Source organism: Epinephelus lanceolatus, chromosome 17 (assembly GCF_041903045.1).
Source record: "Epinephelus lanceolatus isolate andai-2023 chromosome 17, ASM4190304v1, whole genome shotgun sequence".
Lineage (NCBI taxonomy): Eukaryota > Metazoa > Chordata > Actinopteri > Perciformes > Serranidae > Epinephelus > Epinephelus lanceolatus.
In genome coordinates this window covers 7,832,359-7,855,029 of record NC_135750.1, presented here as the reverse complement: position 1 = coordinate 7,855,029, position 22,671 = coordinate 7,832,359, and the positions used below count along the sequence as shown (strand labels likewise).

The following is a 22,671-nucleotide window of genomic DNA, read 5'->3' as shown; positions in this document are numbered from 1 at the left end:
CTTACCCTTTTTCCTTTCTGGTGTGTGTCTCTGCTGAAGGTGTGTGTATGTGTGTGTGTGTGGAGCCCAGCCCTGCAGTCGCTCGGCCTTCTCTCCCTCCGTTGCTCAGCAATAACGCTTCTCCCTGCGAAATAGCGGCGAGCGGACCAACATCCTGAGAGGAGCGTCAAAGCGCCGGAAGTGTAGACGAGAACTTCCGGTTACCGCTTTCAGAATAAAATCAGAGCGAGCACGCTGCAGAGATTTGGGAGTGATGTGTCCCCATAAGCCTTGGCGTGACAGACTGTGTATCTAGGCAACCATATGCACAATAAATCACGTGACTGCAGATTTAGGAAAAATGTAGTTCAACTCCCCTAAATCTGTGGGGAGAGATTAGCACATAAAAAAACTGGGAAGAGATTTTCATTTTATATCAAAATTATTACTTATTTATTATTATCATTTTTAATGTTTCTTACACCTGCCTATATATATATAGAGTAGTTTATATATATTACATACATACATATTTGTTATATACACATAAAATATACAATCAAGTTCTTCAGAGTTTTGATAATTTCATTGATTTTGCCAATTTCAAACTCATCCATAAATGCCTACATGATCAGGCTCCCCAGGTGCTCAGTGACCTTGTGGCTCAGTAACACGTGGAGCAGCCAATGGGAAATGTAAGGTTCCTCTGTGTAAACCTTCATTTGGACAACAGCTTTTTCTGACTGTGGAATTAACATGTGGAACTCTTTATCTACAGAACTCAAATTGGATCCTGATTTCAAACACTTTAAACTCAAACTGAAATTGTTTTTTTTAAGAGGAATCAGTTGTGCAGTCATGACTAATTTAGTGCCTCCTATTCTATGGTGCTTATTATGTACTGCAATTTGTGTCTTGTATTGTTCTGTCTGTATTTTCATTGTTGTTTGTACTTTGTGCTGTCTTGTGTTCTTATTGCTGAGTCATTTATATATGTTAAGGCCCAGCTAGGGACAGGCATTGCAAATTAGCTTAGGCTATAAATGCTGTGGTGTGTGGCATTTATGTATGCATCATACTTGTCCCCATACAAATAAACATTAAATGAATTAATAAAATAAATATAATTAAGATAAAAATAATAAGAATGTTTTAACATGTAAAGCAACACTTCTGTTCTAAATTTCATCATAATTAAGGCGTGTGTCTTAATTCATAGCTAGCTAGAAAACATGTTATGCTTTGTTATGTGGACCACATTTATGCACCATGAGCACTTGTCATACAAACAAACTGTTTACATAGCTTTTACAACTGTGTGCAGATTTTCTAAGATGGTTTAAATAGGCTACAGATGAATATCAGGCATATTAAGACACATGATAGGCCCTTTTTCCAAAAACACAAAATTCACAAACTGGTTAATGTTCCCCTGGACCTTGTGGCTCAAGAGAAAATATTTTGTGAATGTAGCTTTTGGTAAGTGCATTGTTGTCATCCAAATTGTGTCAGTCACAGTAATTATTATAGGCTAGGGAAATCTGTGGTAAGTATGAGTCAGGAAAACAGAAAGGTCAGGCTCATTGTATTCATGTAACATTGTGTATTCGTGTGCTTTCAACTGACATGATCATGTAGATTAGACTTTAATAAATCCCTGTTACAATAACATACACAGGTTGAATGCAACCTAGAGACATATACAGCTTATGGTAAACAAAATGCCCCACAGATGGCAAAGTAGCTGACATCATTCTACGCAGACCGGATCAGAGGATTCGATACCCATCTCAATTTAATTTCCAAAACTCCGCCCTTTAATTCTGAAAGCAGATATCATCATTTCCGCAGTGTTAGCTGTTGTGTCTGGGTTAACTTGACTCAGTTCATCCTCAGCAGCGCCTGCGTCTACACTTCCAACAATGGATGCTTCCAACGCGACCAGAAGCCCATGTCAGCCAGAACCGGGTGGGCGGGTTTCCTGGACTCCCTGGTCACGTTTCGGGGTCTTTTGTGACCGTAACATCAGCTGGGCTGCGCAGCTGGAAATATTTGATCCAGCTCAAGTGTACTAGGATTCCCAGGAACCAAAAAGCTACAGAGACGAGCTAAATGAGGATGTGCATTAAAAAAAACAACAGCATCACCTTCAGTCGTCTCACTTTGCTTTATCAGACGGGATCAAACGTGCATCACTTTTCTATTATAATTCAGTTTAGATATTTTAAACAACTCAATTACTATTTACTGTTGTAATATTTTTTTTAATCAAAACATACTCCTAATGGTGCATTTGGGAGTCACTGAAATGTTTGTTTACATCTAGTAACAGATGCCAAAATAAGCCACGTTTCATATGATGACAGCGATTTTAACCAATTAAATTTATTTAAAAAAAAGAAATAGTAATTGTAAACGTTTATATTTACCAAAAATAATAGCCTAAAGCGTAAGATTTTTTAACCATAAAAAAAATTCAAAATCAAAAACGGTGTACGCCTGTTTTTGTCTGGCACGATGACGTAATGACGCTGCCTTGCTGTTGACGTAAGCGCACTCGGTTTGAATCCCGGAAAATACCGGTTGAGAAGGCGGGGCGTTTGTTTAGTATTTATTTTCAAACTGTTTACATGACATGTGCAGTTTTAAAACATTTTTTTTGATATTAGCTATTGTGCGCTACTTAACCACGGTGGCTTTTAATCCGGCATTGGTTGCGTCATTACGTTAAAGTAAGTTTAGATAAGATTTAATATTTTGAGCATCATGGGTAACGTGTAAGCTAATTTTTCACTTGTATTATATTTGTAACCGCCTTAAAGTGTTTATTAGTTTCTATTAATGATTTATCTATATTTTTGAAAGGACTTACTTGTATATTTATTCGATAAAAATCGTCATGGCGGCAGACGCCGTGTCAAAATCGAACCACCCTGTCCGTTAGAGGGGCGTTGGCAGTTGGAGCAGGAATGTGCTGCGCGTGCTGTCGCTGGCGAATGGACAGACAACATGGAGGACCAGCGGGATGTTCAAACTTCCAGGAGAAACGGGAGCTCCAGGTCGTTGTTATCGGCCGGTTCTGCCGTGGCGATGGAGATTAAACGGAAGAAAATACGACAAAGCGCATTATTCCTACAAACAGAGGTACGATGGGTAACGTTACAGGGTTATTTTGTTTGTTAGCCGTTAACAATGAATCACAATGACATTTCAGTTGACGTCGGAGGGAGTCCAAAGTGTCACCAACGTATACACACAACAACTATAACTCAATAATAACTGAGTAGGCTGTGTTTAATTAACATGTTAATAATAACTCACATTTTCTAACGTCTGTTTCACACACTAGCTGTCAGTGCCCCCGGGACAAAGCTAGCTTGAAGGACCAGTTATCCAAAATGGGACATGCCATCTTTTACAGTTAACCGAAACCAGAGCTTTGTCCTCTCTGCATTGTTGAATGTGCGCAGACATAATGCTCTCTCCGTGTCTCTAACATCGCTCTAACTAATGTCATTTCAGAACAAAAGCATGAAACGATGCCCCAGTCTCCTGAATGACACTCTGCAGATAGTAGAGGACATGAATTTGTTGTACATACGACAGATTTCTAAGAAGCTACAGGTGCATATTTAGATTGTAATAAGGAGAATGATGATGTCTGTATGCATAAAACAACTGTGCATGTACATCTAAACTTTACTTGGCCATTTCTAACCCACCAAGACCATGGTAACATATTAAATTGGAAAAAAAATGAATTTAGTGTAAGATGCTGTCAGACATCTTCATACTCCATTTAGGGTAGCATTACATATATTGTAGCTAGAACATCTTTATTTCCATACTTCATCATCACCACCACCATATTAAACCATGCTCTCACGGTTGTGTCCTCCTATCTACAGCATAGTGGTCATCATGAAACCAACTGCTCACCCTAACCAATCCTCTTTCTCCCTCTGCACACCTTATTTCACCTCATACTCCACCACAAAAAGTTGCTCTTGAGTGATGATGTTAAACATTAGTTAAAACATTAGTGTGTCATTGTCAAATTAATTGTCATGGTACCTTCTGGTGTTGTTGCCAGCAGTGGCACTAGAGGATCACTTTCGCTTTAGGTCTTGTAATATTTAATTGTCTTTAATTCACAACAGACCCTGAAAGCTTTAGCTCAATTTGTGCCAGGAAGACAGTGCTTTTGTGCTTTGTGCTGCAAATTACTCTTTCTACTTTGCCAAAAAATCTCAGATCCAGAGGCACACAAGGTTAAGTGCACTGAGCCTGGAAGAGGTTGCAGCTCGTCTTATAAGTGTTCTTGATTGTGTATATGGAGTTTATGTGTGTTACTGTGAGTGATGTAACACATTTAACATTGGAGGGGATTTTTTCCTGCCAAAATCAACATTTAAGGGCAACTTAACTCTCATTCCACTTCAGCAAAGTGGGCAAGTCTCATCATAGCATATTGTTTCATGGACTACTAACACAATTCAAAACATAACTTACAAGCTGCTGGTCTGTTTTTAATGGATTCATTCAACTTTCGTCTTTGCATGTTTTGTCCAAGAAGAACACAAACATACAGGAAAAGCTCGACTTTGAGATGCGAATGCGCGAGGGTGCCTACAAGCTGCTGCTCGCCTGCAGTAAGAGAGAGCAGGTTCTCAACGCCTCCAAGAACCTGCACACCTGTAACGCCAGGATCAAGGCTTATCTCTCACAGCTGCAGAAGAAGAAAGAGGAGCAGGATGCGATGGGAGCAGTCATGAAGTAAGGAACTGGATGCTTTCTGTGATCTTGGGTGTGGACGTTGTCATGTTAGAGCTGCACAGCTGCAGTCCTTGGCGTTCAGTTTCAGCACACATTGTCAAACTATGCAGTGTGGGTTTTAGAAAGAGGGTTTTATTTTTGAAGTGCTGTTTTTGGCTATGAATTGAATGTATTGATACGCAGTTTGTGATCAATTGTAATGGTAAACTCAAAATTTGATTTCAGACTTTCAGATCCAGTTTCAGATGAGCGTGTATCCTGTAATGGGACAATTGCAGTGTCTGGTAAGACTGCTCCCCTTTGTCCAAAATAATTCAGGCCTACAGAGTCACAGTGCAGAATAACACTGACACCAAGTCATATTTTTGTATTCTTTAAGGAAGCTTTTTGGTGGATATAGAGCATTTTTGGATCCAACTTAACTCTAAAGGGTGTTTCCTCTGATTTAGGGCTGCGCTTTCCTTTGATGTGGAGGGATTCAGCTTACTTTAACAACAAAGGGAGTAAGTTTGTTTCTTCCATTTAGCTTTACCTCATGTTATTTTGGGGATACTTGCTGTACTAACATACACTTGTGTTTATAAGGCTCCCGTCGAGTTGCGGTGTTCTGTCTGATGCAGATTGGCTCCGAGGTGTTTGACACAGAGATGGTGGTGGTGGACAGATCAGTCACTGACATTTGCTTTGAGGGAGTCACCATCTTGTAAGTATTTATTCTACATGTCTAATATGCGGTGGCGCTGCTGTACAGTGGTGGAAAAATGTGGAGTTATACGATGAAGATGTTGCTGGAATTTTGTTCTGTATTTAGTAATATGAATATTAGAATAATGTGGGTTTTTTTGTCACTAATACTGACACATCTACTAATATGATTACTGGTCACAATATTAATGTTCATGCTCTAATTGAAATGTCTCTGTCCTCTCATAGTAAAGACGCAGATCCTTACTTTGAGCTGAAGGTGGAGCTGTGGAGCTGTGCCGTGGAGGAAGAGCTCACCTTGGTAAACACGCCAAAGAAATTGGCAAAGAAGCTCCGCAGCTCCTTTGGAAAGACCGCTGGGAAGAAGCTGTGCCCTCTGCTGGACAGTCCAGACCCTGACACCTTCCTGCAGTACAACCCCATACCCGTGTACGTACTGTGCTATCCAATAAAACCCTTTACAGACTCTTGGCTCTCTGTGTAAGACTTTTGCAGATTTCAACAAACTGGATTATGGCTTGTTACTGGAACAAAAGGTGTAGCTGCAGGCGAACACAGCTGCTCTGTTGACAAATCACACTGATGGAGTATTGAAATAAGGGTTAAGCCAATATTTGGGGTTATGAATACTAATATGTTTAGCCTGTGGATTATTCTGTGCCAGTAAATTTAACTATTATACTGGGTGAAAAAAAGCATGCTTTAAATGTTCCCGTCTGTATTTTATTTGTATCCAAGAGGAAAAGCGTGCGTAACAGCATTCAGAGCATAAAGTGAATCTCTCAAACTGAACATCTGTAAGTGATACATACCACCTGTTCAGTGGGAGGAAAAACATTGGACTCATTAGGCATTTGAACAAGGAGATAATTTACACGAAACAAAATACTGCAGGGGACGCACATGTGTTGGGGTTAAAGGGTTAGAGTCTTTGTATAATGATGCATCTTTATTGTTATTTATTGTCAGGGTTAGAGATGAGCATGCATCTTTTATGATTGAGCCTGAGAGGGAATGAAAACAAGCCAATGTGGTGTACTTGAAAGAACGCTAAACCCTGTGTGTGTGTTTGCTTGTGCTTCTACCTGTAACAGCGGAGCCAAGTACAGCCTGCTGGCCTACACTACACTGAGCCTGCCCGAGGCAGACGGCAGCTTTCAGTCTCACTCTCTCATTGTCCTCCAAGACGGTAAGAAGCAAAGGCACAGAAATTTAATATGTGGGATGTGAAGGAAGTATGCTTTTTACTCCCTGATTTTGATCAGCACTGTGGTAATTATACAATATTTTTACACCGTTAAAATTGAAAGCAAAAATTACACAAAATAACCTGTGATTAAAGTTCACCTTGGATTACCTGCCTTCCTTTGCGTGAGTGATTAAATGATAAGGAAGTTAGTGCTCAGGCATGTTTTGGTTATCCAGCTCTAATTTTAGGTTGTGAGGTTGCACTATGGTACATTAGCGTTCAGATCAACAGTGCATATTATGATACGGTATTGTTAAATACTTACATGACAGGATGCTACGTGACAGGAATCATCCCTCATGTGTGTTTGATGTCCAGCACTGCACCTGTATAACTGAGAAAAGTAGTTTAGTCATGTGATTTTAACTTTTCAAACAAGACTGGAGTGATGTTTTAATGAGTACTTCATTTAAAAAGAGATCACAATCGTTTTTCAATGAGACCTCTGTACAAAAAAATTATATACGATTTAAACAGATGCACATTACACTATACAAGTGTGACAACCTTTTAAAATGTTCAAGTGGAATAAAATAGCGTAACTCCAACATTGTTTTGAGTTTAGCCCATTTATACACAGCATAGTATTAAAATTGGTTTTCCAAGTTCAGTGTGAACTAAAGGTATGGCTAATGTTACCTGACGTTGTCATACTGTATTTAAATGCTACCAGAGAGCAGAGGTAACCAGGCAGTTTATGCATTAGAGCCTTATAAATAAACAACATACAATGCTGCTACCTTCTGTTTGTTAGGGAGGACCATCCCAACTTTTCATGTAAGATGCAACGGTGAGTGAGAAATGTATCACCGGTGATGAAGCACAGCACACTGTGATACACTGAGGCTTTAGGGTGGAGGGAGAAGCATGCGTATTTACAGTATCACCCAGCACAGACGTAACTGTAGATTGCACAATGGTCTTTTGAGTTGCAGAGGAGAAGCATGATTCATTCAGTACAATAATCCAGTTTTGACCTTCAGTTTGCTTCATAGGTGTTTCATGTGAGTCTTAAAAGTGAGTTTGGTATTCAGCCAGAGTCCCAAGTATTTATAACATTCAGCAGTTTTGGATATGGGCAGTAGGCTGGATACTCTTAGTTGACCTCGAGACAGTATCTTTATTAAAGGCATATAGTAGTTCATTCAAATAAAGATCTCTGCTCCTCATCCCCACAGCTGAGTGGTCATCTTGGCTCCCCCTGTATGGCAACCTCTGCTGCCGCTTGGTGGCCCAGCCTACCTGCATGACACAGAGCATGATGAGCGGCTACCTGAGCCAGAAGGTGCGTTGACTGCTGTTAGCATTAGCTCCATAGCTGGCTCCTGAATGAATACATCACTTCCTTTGTTTTATGTTCTCTGGATGAATTTCAGCAAAGTGTGGAGGGGATCTATCGCTGCTGCAGTCTGTACTGTGTACTGAGCGCTGGACTTTTGTCCTGTTACTTCACCCCGGAGGAAATTGATGCTAAAGTGCAGCCCACCCTCAACGTCCCTATCAACAAGGTAAGACAGAATCCCAGACACTCTCATTTGCATTTTAATGCTCAGTTGTTCTATTAAGCTTATTGATTAAAAATGATTTGCACTCTACTACAGTGCTGTAGTGCTGGAAGAAATCTATTTCTAAGATAAATTAATGTACAGGCAGAAATGTAGCTATTGTTGTCACCCTTATCGGTGTTACTACCATCACTACATTATTATCTCTTTTTAATTGCGCTGTCTGGCTATTAGAGTTTTGAATGGAATATAAACATCATGTTCATTATTATTGATTCACATCTCAGTTCAGAGTTTTCTCTAACAGTTGCAAAATAACCACAAATACAAAATGCCACATTACTCACTGAGATCCTGCATCTTTGGCATTTTGCTGCTGAATTAATTTCTTTTCCTGCAATATCAGCGATGTCCTTTTTAGAGCAATATCTGGAATAGCACTCTGATTTGTATACCGTGGAACTCATTTTCAGCTCGTGATAAGCTATCTGCGTTGTTTCTGCAGGACACCCGGATCCGTGTGATGGAGAAGGACTCAGCAGGCCAGAAATCCAGGAGTCTGTCCATCAGCAACCCTTCACCGGACGGGTCTGAGACCATCGTCTTCACCACGGAAACCAGGGAGGAGCTGGAGGACTGGCTGGACGCCCTCCATCAGCACCTCTATGATCAGAGTGAGTGTGTTTCCGCCTAAACAGCAGCAAGGTGTGTCTGTGCATACATGTGTGTACAGGGCAGGTATGTCTCTTAAAAAGGTCATGTGTGTGTTTGAGAGTATAAAGAGAAGGTGGAGGGTGTGTGCATCAGTGTGTTTGGGCGAGACAAGTAGCTGCACATATATTTCGTGAAACTCCTCTTAGCGAGAACAGATAGTATAATCTTTATCTTTGTCTCTCTCTCATGCCTCTCCTTGTTTACAACCAGGCCAGTGGCTGCACTGCTGCAACCAGCTAATGAAGATTGAGGTCGTGTCACCACGGAAACCATCACTCTTCCTCACCAAGCAGGCTGACTCTGTTTACAATGACCTCAGTGAGTAGAGTAATTGGAGCAAGTGGGTGAAGTGAGTTAGTCGCGGGTGGTAATTCGCTGACTGTTTTACAGGATTTGTACGAATCTATTTATAGACGATATGATGCAAGTGTTTAAAACAAACGAGGCACCTCTGTGGAATAAATGTATTCTATTAACCACGCATAATAGTTTTAATTTCAGTGGTGATGCATGTAAATAAAACCCGTTTACATGCAAATTAGAATATTGGAACGTGGGCTTATGTGTTCCTTGTGAAATGTTGTTATATTTCCTCTCCGTTTTAATCAAATGTGGCACAAAAACAACACCAATATAACATTTGCCTAATCTGTTTGACTTTTATTTCAATGTTCACTGTGTTTGATGTGCAGGTATAAATTCACCCGGCAAGTTTGAGAGCATCACAGACATGATCCACAACAAGATAGAGGAGACAGACGGCCGCTATCTTATAGGTCATGAGGAGGAGAAGGAAGTGCCTAATTGGTCCACTCTGTTTGACGGGTCCCATTCAATGGTAGTAGTGCAGAAGGGTGTTCTGTCCCAGAGCAAAACCTCCACCCCTTACTCAAGCCCCAACCCCAACACCAGCTCTACGTCCATTGGCAGCAAGAAGCGTCGTGCCCCGCCCCCTCCCTCCGACAGAGAGCCTTACGCTCCTCCGAGCCGCCCTGCCAGACCTCCACTCCCTGCCTCTCTTCCTCCTCCTCTTCCTTCATACCAGGAGAAGGAGAACTCCGGCTCTTGCACTTCACGCCCAGCTGCAAGGTCCAAAACTGGCAGACCATCTCTGGATGCCAAATTCTCTGCCATCATCCAGCAGCTCCAGCGGAGCAACGCAGGAGGAGCTGGAGCCATCAGCCGGAAAAACGCTCCACTGGGCGTCCTCGACATACAACCACACAGCCAGCCTCAGCCTCCTCTCCAGCAGCTGGAGCACCACAACCACCACTCCCAGCACGCTGAAGCCGCAGGTGAACACGGCTTCCTCAGAGCGAGTCACGGTCCTGGTCCTGGTCCTGTTCCCGCACCGAGGAGCAAACTGAGGAAGTCTTTCAGAGAGAGGATGAACCTTAAAGCCTTGTGACCTCCACCTGCAACATTAGCCGAATTTAACCAACTAAACTTACTGTGCCACTAATACAAATAACAGAACGTTTCAGCTGAGCTCAGTGACATTTATAAAATCAGATATCACAGTATACTTGACTGCAGCTCAGTAGCAATAATGATATTTAGAGCATGACTGTAAATGTGGACCCACTGGTTTTCCCATTAACATCATTAGCTGCTAGTCAGCCCAACCACCTCCCTCTGTGTCCTTATGCTAAGCTAAGCTAGCTATCTCCAACTCCAGCTTAATGAGCTGATAGATAAGAGAGTGGTATCGATCCTCTCATCATATTTCCCAAACTGTTGACCTATTTCTTTAACCTAAAGGACGGGTGGGTGACCTGCTCACTTAAACAAAGATCCTCACAGTGTCCATCATGACGACCCAAATCCCAGCTGACACCTCATATCACAATATCAATACTGTATTGATGCATCTGCAGCTCCACTGTCCATTTATATACTCTTTCATGTGCAACTAACCCGTAGATGAAATTGAAAGCTGTATGTTGGCTCGAGCGCCGCCGTCATCAATCCCACTAAAATGGAAAGGCTTATTTCTCAGCTCTGCCACTGGAACATGGACCGAAGAAAGTGCCTTTGCAAAAGCACTCAAATTGGAATTGATCCATTGGCCGACTGTGAACGAGTCATTCCTTTTGGAACTATTGACTTATTCCACTTACTGTGACAACTTTATGACCACTATAGCTGATTTTAAGGGAGCAGGATTTTAGGAGCAATCGCAAGCACTAATGTGACTTCTCCATTTCCCAGAGGTCCTAATAATGGAGTGACCTTGGTTTTCAGTGGCTACACACTATGTCCAACATAATTTAACACTGCAGCCTGTAAATGCTATGTGCATAAATGAATGAATGAGTCTTTTGAGTGGCTGAAATAATGAATGCGTTTGTGTTTGTGTTTTGAACATATCCAATACTGCCAGCCACTAAATATTTCAACCACTTAACAGTCACGTGTTGAAGAATGGTCTTCGTAATTACACACAGTGTACAAAACATTAGCTTCAGCTACTTTCTCTGAAATTGCCTGGCAAGATGAAGCATTACGGTGAAAGCTACAATCCCATTTTTTTTATATCTCACCCTCTAAAATTCTGTTTAATCAAGGGGGGGGGATGTAGATTTGGGGGGAGGCGGATTACAGGAGGATTTAGTTTAAGCCTTGAAAGAACCAAGAATGGATTGTACAAAAGGGGATGTTGCTCAATATTAGCAGCGAGTTCAATGGCTGAAATCATCACAATATCCTGTTGCACTTCCTGTAACATCTTGGCCATTTTCAGTTGTGCTTAGTGTGCGAGAGACTAAAGGATATTAAATTACACACTGATGTTAGTGACAGTTATGGTGAAAGCTAACATTAGCATACAGTATTTCAGATTAACTGTGTAGCTGTGGTGAAAGCAGGACATGTTGCTCCTGCAGATATTAAAGGGACAGTTCACCCCAAAATCAAAAATCTGTAGTGAGATTATCAATCTAGATTGTTTTTGTGTGAGCTGTTGAGTGTTAATGTCTGCCTTCTCTCAAATATAGTGACTAGATGGCACTCGGCCAAAAAAAAATACGTTTGAAAAACTCACCATCAATGTCTTTTTCCAGAAATCATGACCTGGTTACTCAATATAATCCACAGACCTTGTTGTGAGCAGTTTCCTACAGGAACTTTATTTCTACGGAACTACAGTGGCCAACCGTATCACCTTGCAGAAGGGAGCGTGCATCTACTCATGGACGAGAGGCTTGTGCTCGTGATGTAAACATGTTGCCACCCTCCGTGGCTGAGCTGTAACTTCAGCTAGCTCAGTGGTGCTAGGTGAGCTAGCAGTAGATGTGTGCTTCCCTCATCGTAGTAAAACAGTGAGCAATTTCGTGTAGGAACTAATCCTTTCTACCAAACTACACCCACCAACTGTATCACCGTGCAGAAGGAAGCGTGCATCTACTCATGGATGAGAGGCTCGTGCCCATGACAGCGCAAGATGTAAACATATTGGCACCTTCCTTGGCTGAGCTGTAACTTTAGCTAGCTCAATGGTGGTTGGTGAGCTAGCAGTAGATGCATGCTTCCCTCTTCATAGTAAAACAGTGAAGACTTTCATGAACTATTTTCTTTCTACCAAACCACACCCACCAACTGTATCACTGCTCAGAAGGAAGCATGCATCTACTGCTAGCTCACCTAGCACCACTGAGTTAGCTAGCATTACATCTCATTTTAGGAGGACGCCATTAATGTTTACATCTGGCGCTGTCACAAACACGAGCCTCTCATCCATGAGTAGATGCACACTTCCTTCTGCGCTGTGATATAGTTACAAGTTCCTTCAAGCAACTGCTCACAACAAGGTCTGTGAATTATCTTGAGTAACTGGATCATGACTTCTGTAAAGAGACACTGCTGTTGTTTTTTGTCACGTTGAGCACCTCAAGCTGAGTGTCATCTAATTCCATTATATTGGAGAGAAGGCAGACATCTCTACGGCTGATATCTCCAGCACTCGCCAGCTCACTCCAACCGTGAGCTGGCGAGTGCCAGCTCACGGCACTCGCGGCACTTATCAGTCTTTATCTAGACTGATAAACAGCACTACAGGTAAAATTGTGTTTTTGATTTTGGAGTAAACGGTCCCTTTAAGCTTGATGAACATGTAGTCTAGCTGCTTTATGACTGAACAACGACTGAATGTTTTGATCAGAGCCAAACTAATGAGCCCAATTTATATTAATATACAATGTTTTTTATGTCTTTATGGTTATTAATTACACACAAGAGCAATAACTTGTAGTTTTTTGTATAGTTTTTGATTAAGATGTTCTGTAATTCCTTTTGATCATATGTTACTTTCAGCATGTGAATTATTTAGACTATGTGGTCTGTCTTTATGTACTAGTAAGTAGAGATACATTAATCTTGTGCTAGTGCAGAATAATTTGTGCATAGTGTAATGTAAGAAAAATATCTTTGTTTCTCAAAAAAGTGCAATTTCTCTCCTCGCTCTTTTCACTGTTGTCTGGGAAGCTAACTGTATTTTTTATTATTGCTGATCTGCAATAAAACGGCCTACATTCTACCCTGGTGAGGCGGCTTTATTTTTGCTGAGCTTGGAAGTAATACTGAATATTTTTCATGGTAAAGGTTTACCAGGGGGTGGCAATAAAAGTCAAAACATAGCTTTTATTGCAGCCCAGCACACGTCCCATAGAGATACATGCACTGGCACATTTCTCTACTGCAGCAAATACTGGAGAGGCTTCTCTGGCTGCGAGCCCAGAGGTAGCCTGTTGTGAAGATTAAGGCGGATGGAATCTCAAAGCCAGATAATGGTATTACAATAATAAAACCACATTCACACTGCATTTACTCAGGGAAAAAAAAAAGGAACATTACATTGATGTTAGTACACCGGCGTTAAATATCAGTTTATTCAGCCCTTGCTATTTATCTGCAGCTCAGTTAAAAAACACGACTGAGGAAACGCATAGATAGTAAAATATTTTAATTAAATATACAGGAGGTCATATCATACAAAATGTCTTTATTTTTTTGTCTTGCTTGCCAGCTGGGTGATTGGTAAACAGATGGCTACTGTATCAAAAACACTTTCAGGATGCACATTAATGGAAACAACGTGGAGGAGGAGGAAAAAAGAAAAGTGAAACGACAACAAATAAAAAGAGTATCCTAATTCTTAAATTGTAGTGTTCATTTAGATCTAACATGATCACGGTGACCTTGAAACAGAGCAAACAAGGACACAGCTAGATTGTGTAACCGACTTTTATACTGCTTTTATACTATTTACAGATTATAACAGTTTATATGATAACAACCACGCGGTACTATCTACAGTGCTATTTACACAGGAAATAAGACAAGAGAGATAGAGGGGTTGTCGTGAATTGATCCCGTATGAATGTTCTGTACAGGAGCCAGCACTAATGCCAGTTTTACCTACACACAGCAATGTACAGTACTTAATCAGAAATGAATGTCTTTATCTAAGTATTCAGTAAAACTTTACACATAGACGTTTACAGCTTCTTCTTTTTTTTTCTTCTTCTTTTGAAACACCAGACATGTTCGACTGTGTATTTCGACTATCCTGGATTGCAATTATAGTGGTTGTAAAAGCCAGAGCAGGTGTTGTCTTTGCACCTCAGGCTACGGAGCATGGTAGGCATACTTTATGGAGTCTGGTACCTTTTCATCACTGCTAGAAAACACATCGAGCACACATGCCCTGCGGATGACAGACACCAGACCTGTGTCAATATTAACTATCAGTGAATCTTTTCAGGTTCTTTTACTGCCTGACACAGTTAAGCGAAGTAAATAGAGTCATCTAAGCACAAGTACTAACCATCGGGTTGAAGCGTCGCTGTTTAAATCTTATAAACATTACATTTTGTGCCTTACCTATCAAGTCTGGTGTCTGAAAGCCAAGTGTGCCATGTAGTTTTTGTATGAGTGCTGCATTTCAGACAAGAGTGACAGTAATATTGATATTTCTCTACCCTGCTACAGGAGATAAACCTTAACAACTGTAGTGCTAACTCTAATCCAAGACTGCGAAAGGCACAGATATTTGCAAAGCAATAATATCCTAAGTGACAACATTCCTATCAAATCATACAGTGAGTCTTTTCAGCGTGTTGAATAAAAAAAGTCTGTTCACCAACAACGACAAAAAAAAGCTTTTCAAGTCGAGAACAAAAAGATGAAATGCTGATTTCTTGTGGTGAGCATTCCACAGCAGACGGCTGCTTCATTACGCCGGCCCTACAGACAAAAACAAGCTGCTACAGTCTACTCATCACAAGGGGTGTCGGGATCAAATTATTTTCAATCCGGAAAGTTAAAAAAATTAAAACGGCTTTTCATTATCTCTAACAAAAAAACATTCGCGATTTGTCAACAGATTGAACTGCTCGTGTTGTATGATCTGAAATATATAACGAATAAAAACCTGAACCGAGTAAAACGTGAGTCTACAGTACGTCCGTTACACACAGCACCTCTGAATGTTAGGATAAAACTATCTCATGTCATGCAGCACCGCAGTGAGTCTATGCCGAGGAGTCCGGGTGGATTTACTGTGGCACAAACTGGCGACAGCTTTCAGCGTGGAGACATGTAAACAGATGCAACACCACTGGCTGTCTAAAGTGTGATAATGCACTAAACAGCTGTTGAACATGATGGTGAACGCACCGCTAGTTATATAAAGAGTTTCATTTGCGCTGTCGTGTTACTTGTAGTGTTTTTAAGCAAAAAAGTTTAGCCCTCAGACGCAGTAAACAAATGGCTTTTCTCTGTTGCCCTCCACTTTTCACACGTCCAGAGCAACAACCTGACTCATGGTGACTGAGAGCGGCAAACTGATTTGTGAGCACATACACGTGAGCATTGTGCAAATAAGGATACAACAACAATAACAAAAAAGATACAGTAAGTGGTGATAAAAATAAAGAACAGTGCAAAGTATATAAACATATGCATACACAAATTTAAAAAAAAAAGAAAATGGAATTTTCAGTCAGCCTGACTGATGAGTTTATCAGTCTGTAATCAGCCAAAGTTTCATTATCAGTGTTTGTTTTCGACTGAGCCACAATCCCCGAGCAAAAGAGACAGAAAGAGAAGCTGAGAAAGTTTCTGAGGATGAAGATGGAGAGGGAGAAGTACATCATCCTCTCTCCTCTCTCACAGTCTGGTGCTGGGGTGTACCGAGGACAGCTGAGGTGGTGGGAGGGTGGAGAGAGGGTACAGGTGGTGCAGCAGGTCCCCGTACAGTGCGGCCCCGCCCGGGTGCCTGTAGAAGTGGTGTGGGCTGGGGCTGGCGGCCAGCAGCTGCCTGTGGAGCATCATGGAGTGGAAGGCTAACGGGGGCACGAGGGGAGACACTGCTGACTGGCTCTTCAGGTACTGGAGCCCTGGGTGCTGCTGGAGCCCGTCCTGAGCTCCCGGGGACACCAGGCTGCCGGGCGGGTACATGGCAGTGTAGAGGGGTGCGGCGTGGGGTGGGGGGTAGGTAGTTGTTGGGTGGCCCTCAGGGAGATGGTTGTTGAGGTGAACAGCGTGGGCCGGCTCAGCTGGTTTTAGCTCTTCTGGGTCGCTGCGTCGGATCGCGCCAGCAGGGTGGATTGGCGTCACCACACGGACCTTCCTCTCTGGGACTTCCTCGCTGTCGGGTTCCACGAGGCTCCGCTTGCTGGGCCGAGTGGGGCTGGTGAGGGACGAATCACTTGAAGCTTTCGGGCTGGGAAATGGCTGCGATGACTCTGCTGGGCTCTGTTTGGAGGGAGAGATGGTCATAGGGGGAACTCTGCACGCTTTAGGGTGGGAGTCCAAACCCTGGTGCATGATGGGATATGGGAGGCTGCAGAAGGAGGGCTTGGAGAAGGAGGACACCCTCTGAGAGAGGGGTTTGGAGATTGTAAAGTCTCTGGGCTCATCGTCTGCTTCTCTCCTCTCCCCGTGTGTTTGAGTCCTGTCACTGTAGTGAGATCTGTAGGCCAAGCCCTCTTGCTCCAGGCCCGGACAGACAAAGCCCTGGCTGCCCTCGTGGTCCCTGGCGTAGCGCTCTCGCCGATCTCCGTTGGGGAAGCTGACCATCCTCTCCTGGCTCAGGCAGTTCTCAGTTTGCCTGTACAGACTGTGGAGGTGAGGGGAGGAGTAGCAGTCACCTGTGTAGCTCCGGGACTGAGCAGCTGGACCCTGGAGTAGTGTCTCCCCGGCGCTCTCCACACCATCCTGGCCATGCGCTCGGGGGAGATAGGGCTGCCACGGCGGATTGACTTGAGGCTGGAGGTGATGGCTCGTCCGGCAGCTGTAAGTCTCTGAGAGCTCCCCGGCAGCGCTCCTCTCCGACGAGCCACTGGCAGCTTGTTGGTGAGGCTTGCTGCTCTGGGCGTGCTGGATGACTGATGGCCTGAATACTGGCGCTACCTCCGGGATGTTGTCCGACACACACCCATGCCTCTGTCCCACCACCTCCTCCTCACCCTTCCTCTTCTCCTTCTCCCTTTCCACCACTGATATGACGGGCAGAGAGGAAGCCACCGTGGGAGGTGGAGGCTGCAGAGAAGTAAAGGAGTAAGGGTTGGACTCACACACTTGGGAGAGGAGCTTCTTTTTGGCTAACGGAGACATGACCCCCTGGCTGGCTTTGCAGTAGGCAGCCGTCTGCGTGGGGCTCTGGGTGGACTCCTTCTTAATGACCCCATAGTCTTCCTTCTCTGGGTAGGAATCTGAGCTCAAGTCTATACACTGTCTGTCTGCCTGCTTACACATCGGTAACACTTTCCCCACTCTCCCACCGTGACTTTCTATGGAGTCTTTGACCCTGGAGGAGGGCTCAGGCAGAGCAACATGTCCAGCAGGTTTGTTCGGATCCCAGCGGTGAGGCAGGTAGGGGTGTTTAGGAATAAAATGCCCTTCAGTTTGCTGTTCACAGGAGAGTTTTGCTTGGAGGGCTTCACTGATTTGCCTCCACTCAGGCTGGGGACCGGGCCCAGCATGAAGGGATAGACCAGCATGTGGGGCTCTGCAGACTGGCTCTTTGGGGCAGAGTGAAGATGGCTGCTCCAGCGCCAAGGACTCCTCTTTCTTTAGGGTAAGATGTAACTCTTCCTCCTCTATTACAATTGGTTCATCTCGCAGAGATACCTCCTGTTTTATGGCTGCAGACAGCTCGTGATTCTCCTTTTTCCCCTTGGAGTCCTGCGTGCAGAAAAATGATAGTTGTTACAGTTGTTTCACAAAGTCTAATAAATAAGACACTCCTATATTTTTTGGTTATTTTGCAATTTCAAAGACAACAGAGGGTGAGGAACTGATGAGAGAGCACAGGGAGATTCAAATTAAATTGAATTCAGAGCGAGGAGGAATCCTGATGAGGCAGCACGTTGGGAGAAGTCTGTGACTGACCTGTGATTGTTCTTGGCCTTTCACTGTCTCCCCTCTGTCCTTTTTACTTCCCAGCTTGGGATTGTTGGGGCCTTTGAGTTTCTTGGCCCCCACTCCTTTGGCTTTGGCTCCTGACGCCTTCTCTTGGCCGCCCTCCTGCTTCCTGGGTTTGGCCAAGGGGAGGGGTTTGTCATGCTCGCCTTTAACGTGCCTCTCATACGGGAGGAGGAGCCTGGGGAAGAATGCCGGCAAAGGAATGCAGATGAGTTTGTGGTAAGATCATGTTATGCCATGTCACGCTTGAAGGGTACAATTACTAATATATGTTTTTGTTCCTCACACACAAACACAAATCATTTTTTAACCAAACAGCAATTTTAGATTTAGAAAAAATACACAAACTATACATCTGAGCACTAACGTGAGGTAGGTGACGCATATTCTAAGAAAACCACCTTGCTTTTTTTTTGTGTCCCGACTTAAAAAGTACAATAAACCACATAAGTGCTTTGTTTGGTAATACCAAAAACCGAAAGAGCTAAAGCTTTGCCACAGGCATGCAGAGTATCAAGTGCCTTGCTATAAAACCGCCTTGTTTTAATACGTGGCAAGCATTAACAATCCTATTGTAATTAATCTAGGTTAGGGGAAATCCAGGTTCACATGGGTGCCAGAGTGTGTGTGTGTGTGTATATGTGTGTGAGTAACCAGTCATCTCCTGCTGAGACAGATCACATTTCATATTCGTTAAACCTTGAGAGGAAGGAATACGTGTGTGTTTGTGGGTGTGTAACGTTCATGTGATTGGGAATACAAAGGAGGAGAATGTCTGGAGGAATTGAAATCAAAACCTCACAGCATATAATATCTAATTTAATATACAAATGTAATTAATCACAGAAGCCTGTAAAGTGGTTACAGTAATAAAGTATTTCAGCTGGTAACAGTACGCTGCAGCTTTTAACACACCGTGTATTTAACGTGATTAAACGCAGGATAGCTGCGTATGCTCCGACTTAATTAAGTCCATACTAAGTGACAAGGACCATCCTGTAGAGAAAAAACATTAAACTATTTTTGACTTCTGTTATTTCTCCTCTGAATACTTCCCAAGTCAATTTTCCGTATCCGATGTCATAACTAATGGGAACATTAAGATCTGGATAACATAACAATACCCATGTGTAAAATAATGACATGAAGAAACCAGCGAGGGAAACTTTTAGACTTTTATTGCTCTGAAAAGAAAATGGAAATTGGCACTAGACCAGAAATAAGAAACGTTGTGGAAGAGGAAACCAAGACAACTGAGAAACTACAACACTCCAAACTTCAATAAGCTCCTCTGAAAATCTCTCCAGCTCCTCTGTCAGGTTTTTACAATAACAATCCATAAAAGCCAGACAGAAACATGACTTTCTCAGTCATGAGAAAAAGTAAGGTCTTCTCGTGTAACGACAAGAGACGGTTGCAGTATTCCTTTTAAGGGACATGGCGGTAAAACAAACAATGAATCAAGAGCTGTTTCGCCTCCTCTTCAAAAGGAAGGAAAAAAAAAGCCTCAGAGAGTTCAAGAGGCTCTGTGGGATTTTTTGTTATTTTCCCTCTGAACAAAAGTGCTGGCAGGGAAAGCGGTGAAACTACATTTCATACAGCTGGTCTGGCACCAGGCCCCAGGCCAAGAAAGGAAATGTACTATTAAATGTGACTTATTGGAAAGACGGAGAGCAAAGAGGTTGTGAAAGAGAAGAGGGGAGGGAACGAGAGCGAGAGGAAAAAGCAACACAGGGAGCGAAAGAGGAGATAATGACATGTTAATGAAGAGCAAAAATGATTCTGAATGAAGGAATGAAGAAACTGAGATAAAAACAGGCCATCTTTTTAACTTTAAAATAGCAGCAGCGGTAATTTATTACAAATAGAGAAGTGGTTCTCAGGCTTTCTATTATTAGGCCTCACTGCACAGAAAGAGCAGGTATATTATAAAAGTGTGGCTTTCCTCAGGCGTGTACATGTGTGTTTGTCATGTGCAAATGTCCAAAGAAAAGTGGCTATACTGTATATACAGTACACCAGGGCGCACTGCCGACTATCACGATGATCTGTGGGAAAGAGCCGGCCGCCTTGGCCCAGGTCAACTTTATGGAATGTCAATATGGGGTGGGGGTGGGGTGTCACAGGCCCGGATAATGTAAGAGCTGAGCCCGGGAAATTACTGGAGCCTTAAATAGTTCCAAATGGAAAGGCTGAGATAACTGAGGAGAAACTAAGAAAACCAAAAAATCAGTCTCAGGAAGTTCCACACACTGTCAGAATTATTTGCTTTGCTACGCTTAATAAATATAACATGATTTATCAGAAACTGCAGCCTATAAAAACAATCCGTCCTACAAGTGGGACTTTTAATTCAGAGAGCATTTACAGTTTTATGTAAATTCACAGAAATGGCTGAATAAGCAGAGAGCATTCAGGCTGCGGGGCACTCTCTCCTTCATTTCCATTTTTAACTCCTGGTAAAAAAAAAGAATGGTAAAATCATAATAGAGCCCTCAGTGTGAACTGGAGTAATTTCAAGCAGTGTATATATAACTTAGTCATGATCATGTAATATAGCACTCATAATACAATACCACTTATATAAGTAGCAATTTCCTTGGAGGAAGGGGAAGGGTTGAGCTTGGCAGCCACTGCATTAGTTGAAAGAAAGCCAAGGTGCAGTTCATAATTTGAGCCACTGGGGGGCGTGTGCTGCACTGACAGATTCCAGGAAGGAATTTCATTAAGGCAGGAGAGGCAACATTTTTATGAGGTCAATAAATACTTAACTTCCTCTCATGCCAATTTATCACACGCCTTTTGTTTAAGCAGCCATTTTCCACGTTGATAACAAGCAACTAAAATATGCAATGTGGACATTAAACATTGAAGAGGCACAGAAGATGTAATTAAGTTTAAAAATACTGCCTCGTGTTCTTCTATATGATGCATTATATCTGTGTGGGATCAATAGCAGTGTGAAGAAAAACATCAAACCACCACTGTCAAGTAAGCATGTCTGTGCCTTTGAAATAATGGATTGCACACAAAGCACCTCCCCCCACAAAAAACACAACTTGGCAAAAACAAGGTGACTTTACCAGCAATGTGCTGCTCTCATCTGAGTTTTGTGTTACAGGAACAAGCAGCATGCTAGAATCCAAGAAATGCCTAAGTCACCAAATAAGTGGAAAAAGCCTGTGGGCTGTTCCATTTCAACAATTTCCCTCCCATCCGTGCTGAAATTAATTTTAACTGGTGTTAAGATCACAAGAGCTGCTTCATGCCTTGAAAAAAAGAGAAAAGAAACTATTTAAAGAGCTGGTGGACAAACCCCCGGGGCTGTAGAGAGATTTGGAGGAAAGAAAATGACTTACTTTTACAAGCATGTGAGGAAAAGAGAATAAAATAAAGGAGATAAAATCAAATCTTTATCGAATCTAAATGCAATGATTAAGCATCGTCGCAAAACAATAACTGCTGTGGAGAAAGAGGGAGACAGGATGCCAGCAGAGGGATAAACACACATTGTAGCCGGTCCCTCTGCTTTGGATTCATGCCTCAAAGCCCCTCTTTTGTCTCGAAGCCAAACCACTTGAGGTGACCCTCATTCATGCAGTTAAAACAGGAGGGCAGCGCAGGAATGTATGAAAAACTTAAGTCCTTTGTCAAGTCTGAAAATACCAGATTTAAAATGACCTCTACTGTTCCCCCGGGGTTTGCTCTCATTAGCTGCTGCCGCTGCAGCTCGCGGTAAATGTTCGCCATAGCAGGTGTGAGCCAAGAGTGCTAACTGTTTAAAATAAATGTGTGCTCGTCTCTGCATAAAGACACACTCAAGTATTAATTTCCAAAAATACACAGCATATGTTCCCTCTTGCTGCCCGACAGTGGACCGAAATCTCTGCGAGAACGTCATTAATTTAATTTGCTACACTGAACTAGTTATTAATCTCAGTAGACTTGAATAGATTCTCATACAGTCGATTGCCTGTCACACGTCAGTGGCGTAATTTGTGATTCCTCATCGCCACTAGGGAAAGAAACCTTGGACCTTTTCATTAAATTCCACGCATAAAGAAATCATCCAATATTGTGATTTGTTAGATCGCAGCAAAAGAAAAAAAAAGGGGTTTTATCACTGAATGCTCAACGAAGCATTTTGTCTTGTGGAGAGCTCTCAGAGGTTAAAATAGCTTCCTGCTATTTTAGTGTAAAGAACATGCAGCTCTCTGGCTGCAGTCCCACTGAATGTGGATTTCAGCTTCACAGTCATGCATGTACAAAGAATGTGGCTTTTGATGCAGACAACATGTTGAGACATTGTTTATGGTG

At 42.6% G+C, this 22,671-nt stretch overlaps 3 protein-coding genes across 5 annotated transcripts in view; 1 reads left to right on the top strand and 2 right to left on the bottom strand.

The window, feature by feature from the left end:
- Positions 1 to 160, bottom strand: part of cep170aa (centrosomal protein 170Aa) — a 45,783-nt gene extending 45,623 nt beyond the window's left edge. Inside the window, exon 1 of the mRNA XM_078176168.1 lies at positions 6 to 160. The gene's annotated coding sequence lies outside the window, so the exon portion shown is untranslated. The remainder of the gene's footprint in view (positions 1 to 5) is intronic.
- Positions 161 to 2,593: 2,433 nt separating this feature from the next.
- On the top strand, positions 2,594 to 13,462 carry rtkn2 (rhotekin 2). 3 transcript variants are annotated; one of them, XM_078160657.1, is made up of 14 exons: positions 2,594 to 2,711; positions 2,845 to 3,123; positions 3,502 to 3,603; positions 4,556 to 4,755; positions 4,981 to 5,039; positions 5,205 to 5,258; positions 5,341 to 5,458; positions 5,689 to 5,889; positions 6,555 to 6,649; positions 7,888 to 7,994; positions 8,086 to 8,217; positions 8,720 to 8,888; positions 9,139 to 9,246; positions 9,621 to 13,462. In XM_078160657.1, the coding sequence occupies exons 2-14, from the start codon at positions 2,989 to 2,991 to the stop codon at positions 10,334 to 10,336; spliced, it is 2,196 nt and encodes a 731-aa protein (XP_078016783.1). In that variant the 5' UTR covers positions 2,594 to 2,711; positions 2,845 to 2,988; the 3' UTR covers positions 10,337 to 13,462. The 3 variants fall into 3 exon arrangements, with proteins under 3 accessions (XP_078016783.1, XP_078016784.1, XP_078016785.1); XM_078160658.1 differs by lacking the exon at positions 3,502 to 3,603 and having other exon boundaries at positions 4,553 to 4,755; XM_078160659.1 differs by lacking the exon at positions 3,502 to 3,603 and having other exon boundaries at positions 2,601 to 2,711.
- A 411-nt stretch (positions 13,463 to 13,873) lies between these two features.
- The window catches only part of arid5b (AT-rich interaction domain 5B), a 104,552-nt gene continuing 95,754 nt past the window's right edge, over positions 13,874 to 22,671 (bottom strand). Inside the window, exons 9-10 of the mRNA XM_033613151.2 lie at positions 18,322 to 18,532; positions 13,874 to 18,114 (exon numbers count right to left, since the gene is read on the bottom strand). Of these exons, the coding sequence (XP_033469042.1) occupies positions 16,096 to 18,114; positions 18,322 to 18,532 (2,230 nt within the window). The 3' untranslated portion in view covers positions 13,874 to 16,095. The remainder of the gene's footprint in view (positions 18,115 to 18,321; positions 18,533 to 22,671) is intronic.

What these genes read in the sequence shown, in the direction of transcription:
- rtkn2 (XM_078160657.1), top strand. Translation starts at nt 2,989, where the DNA reads ATGGAGGACCAGCGGGATGTTCAAACTTCCAGGAGAAACGGGAGCTCC. An exon ending in GCGGCTACCTGAGCCAGAAG is followed by an intron (nt 7,995 to 8,085) that starts GTGCGTTGACTG and finishes GATGAATTTCAG; the next exon opens with CAAAGTGTGGAGGGGATCTA. An exon ending in TCAGCACCTCTATGATCAGA is followed by an intron (nt 8,889 to 9,138) that starts GTGAGTGTGTTT and finishes GTTTACAACCAG; the next exon opens with GCCAGTGGCTGCACTGCTGC.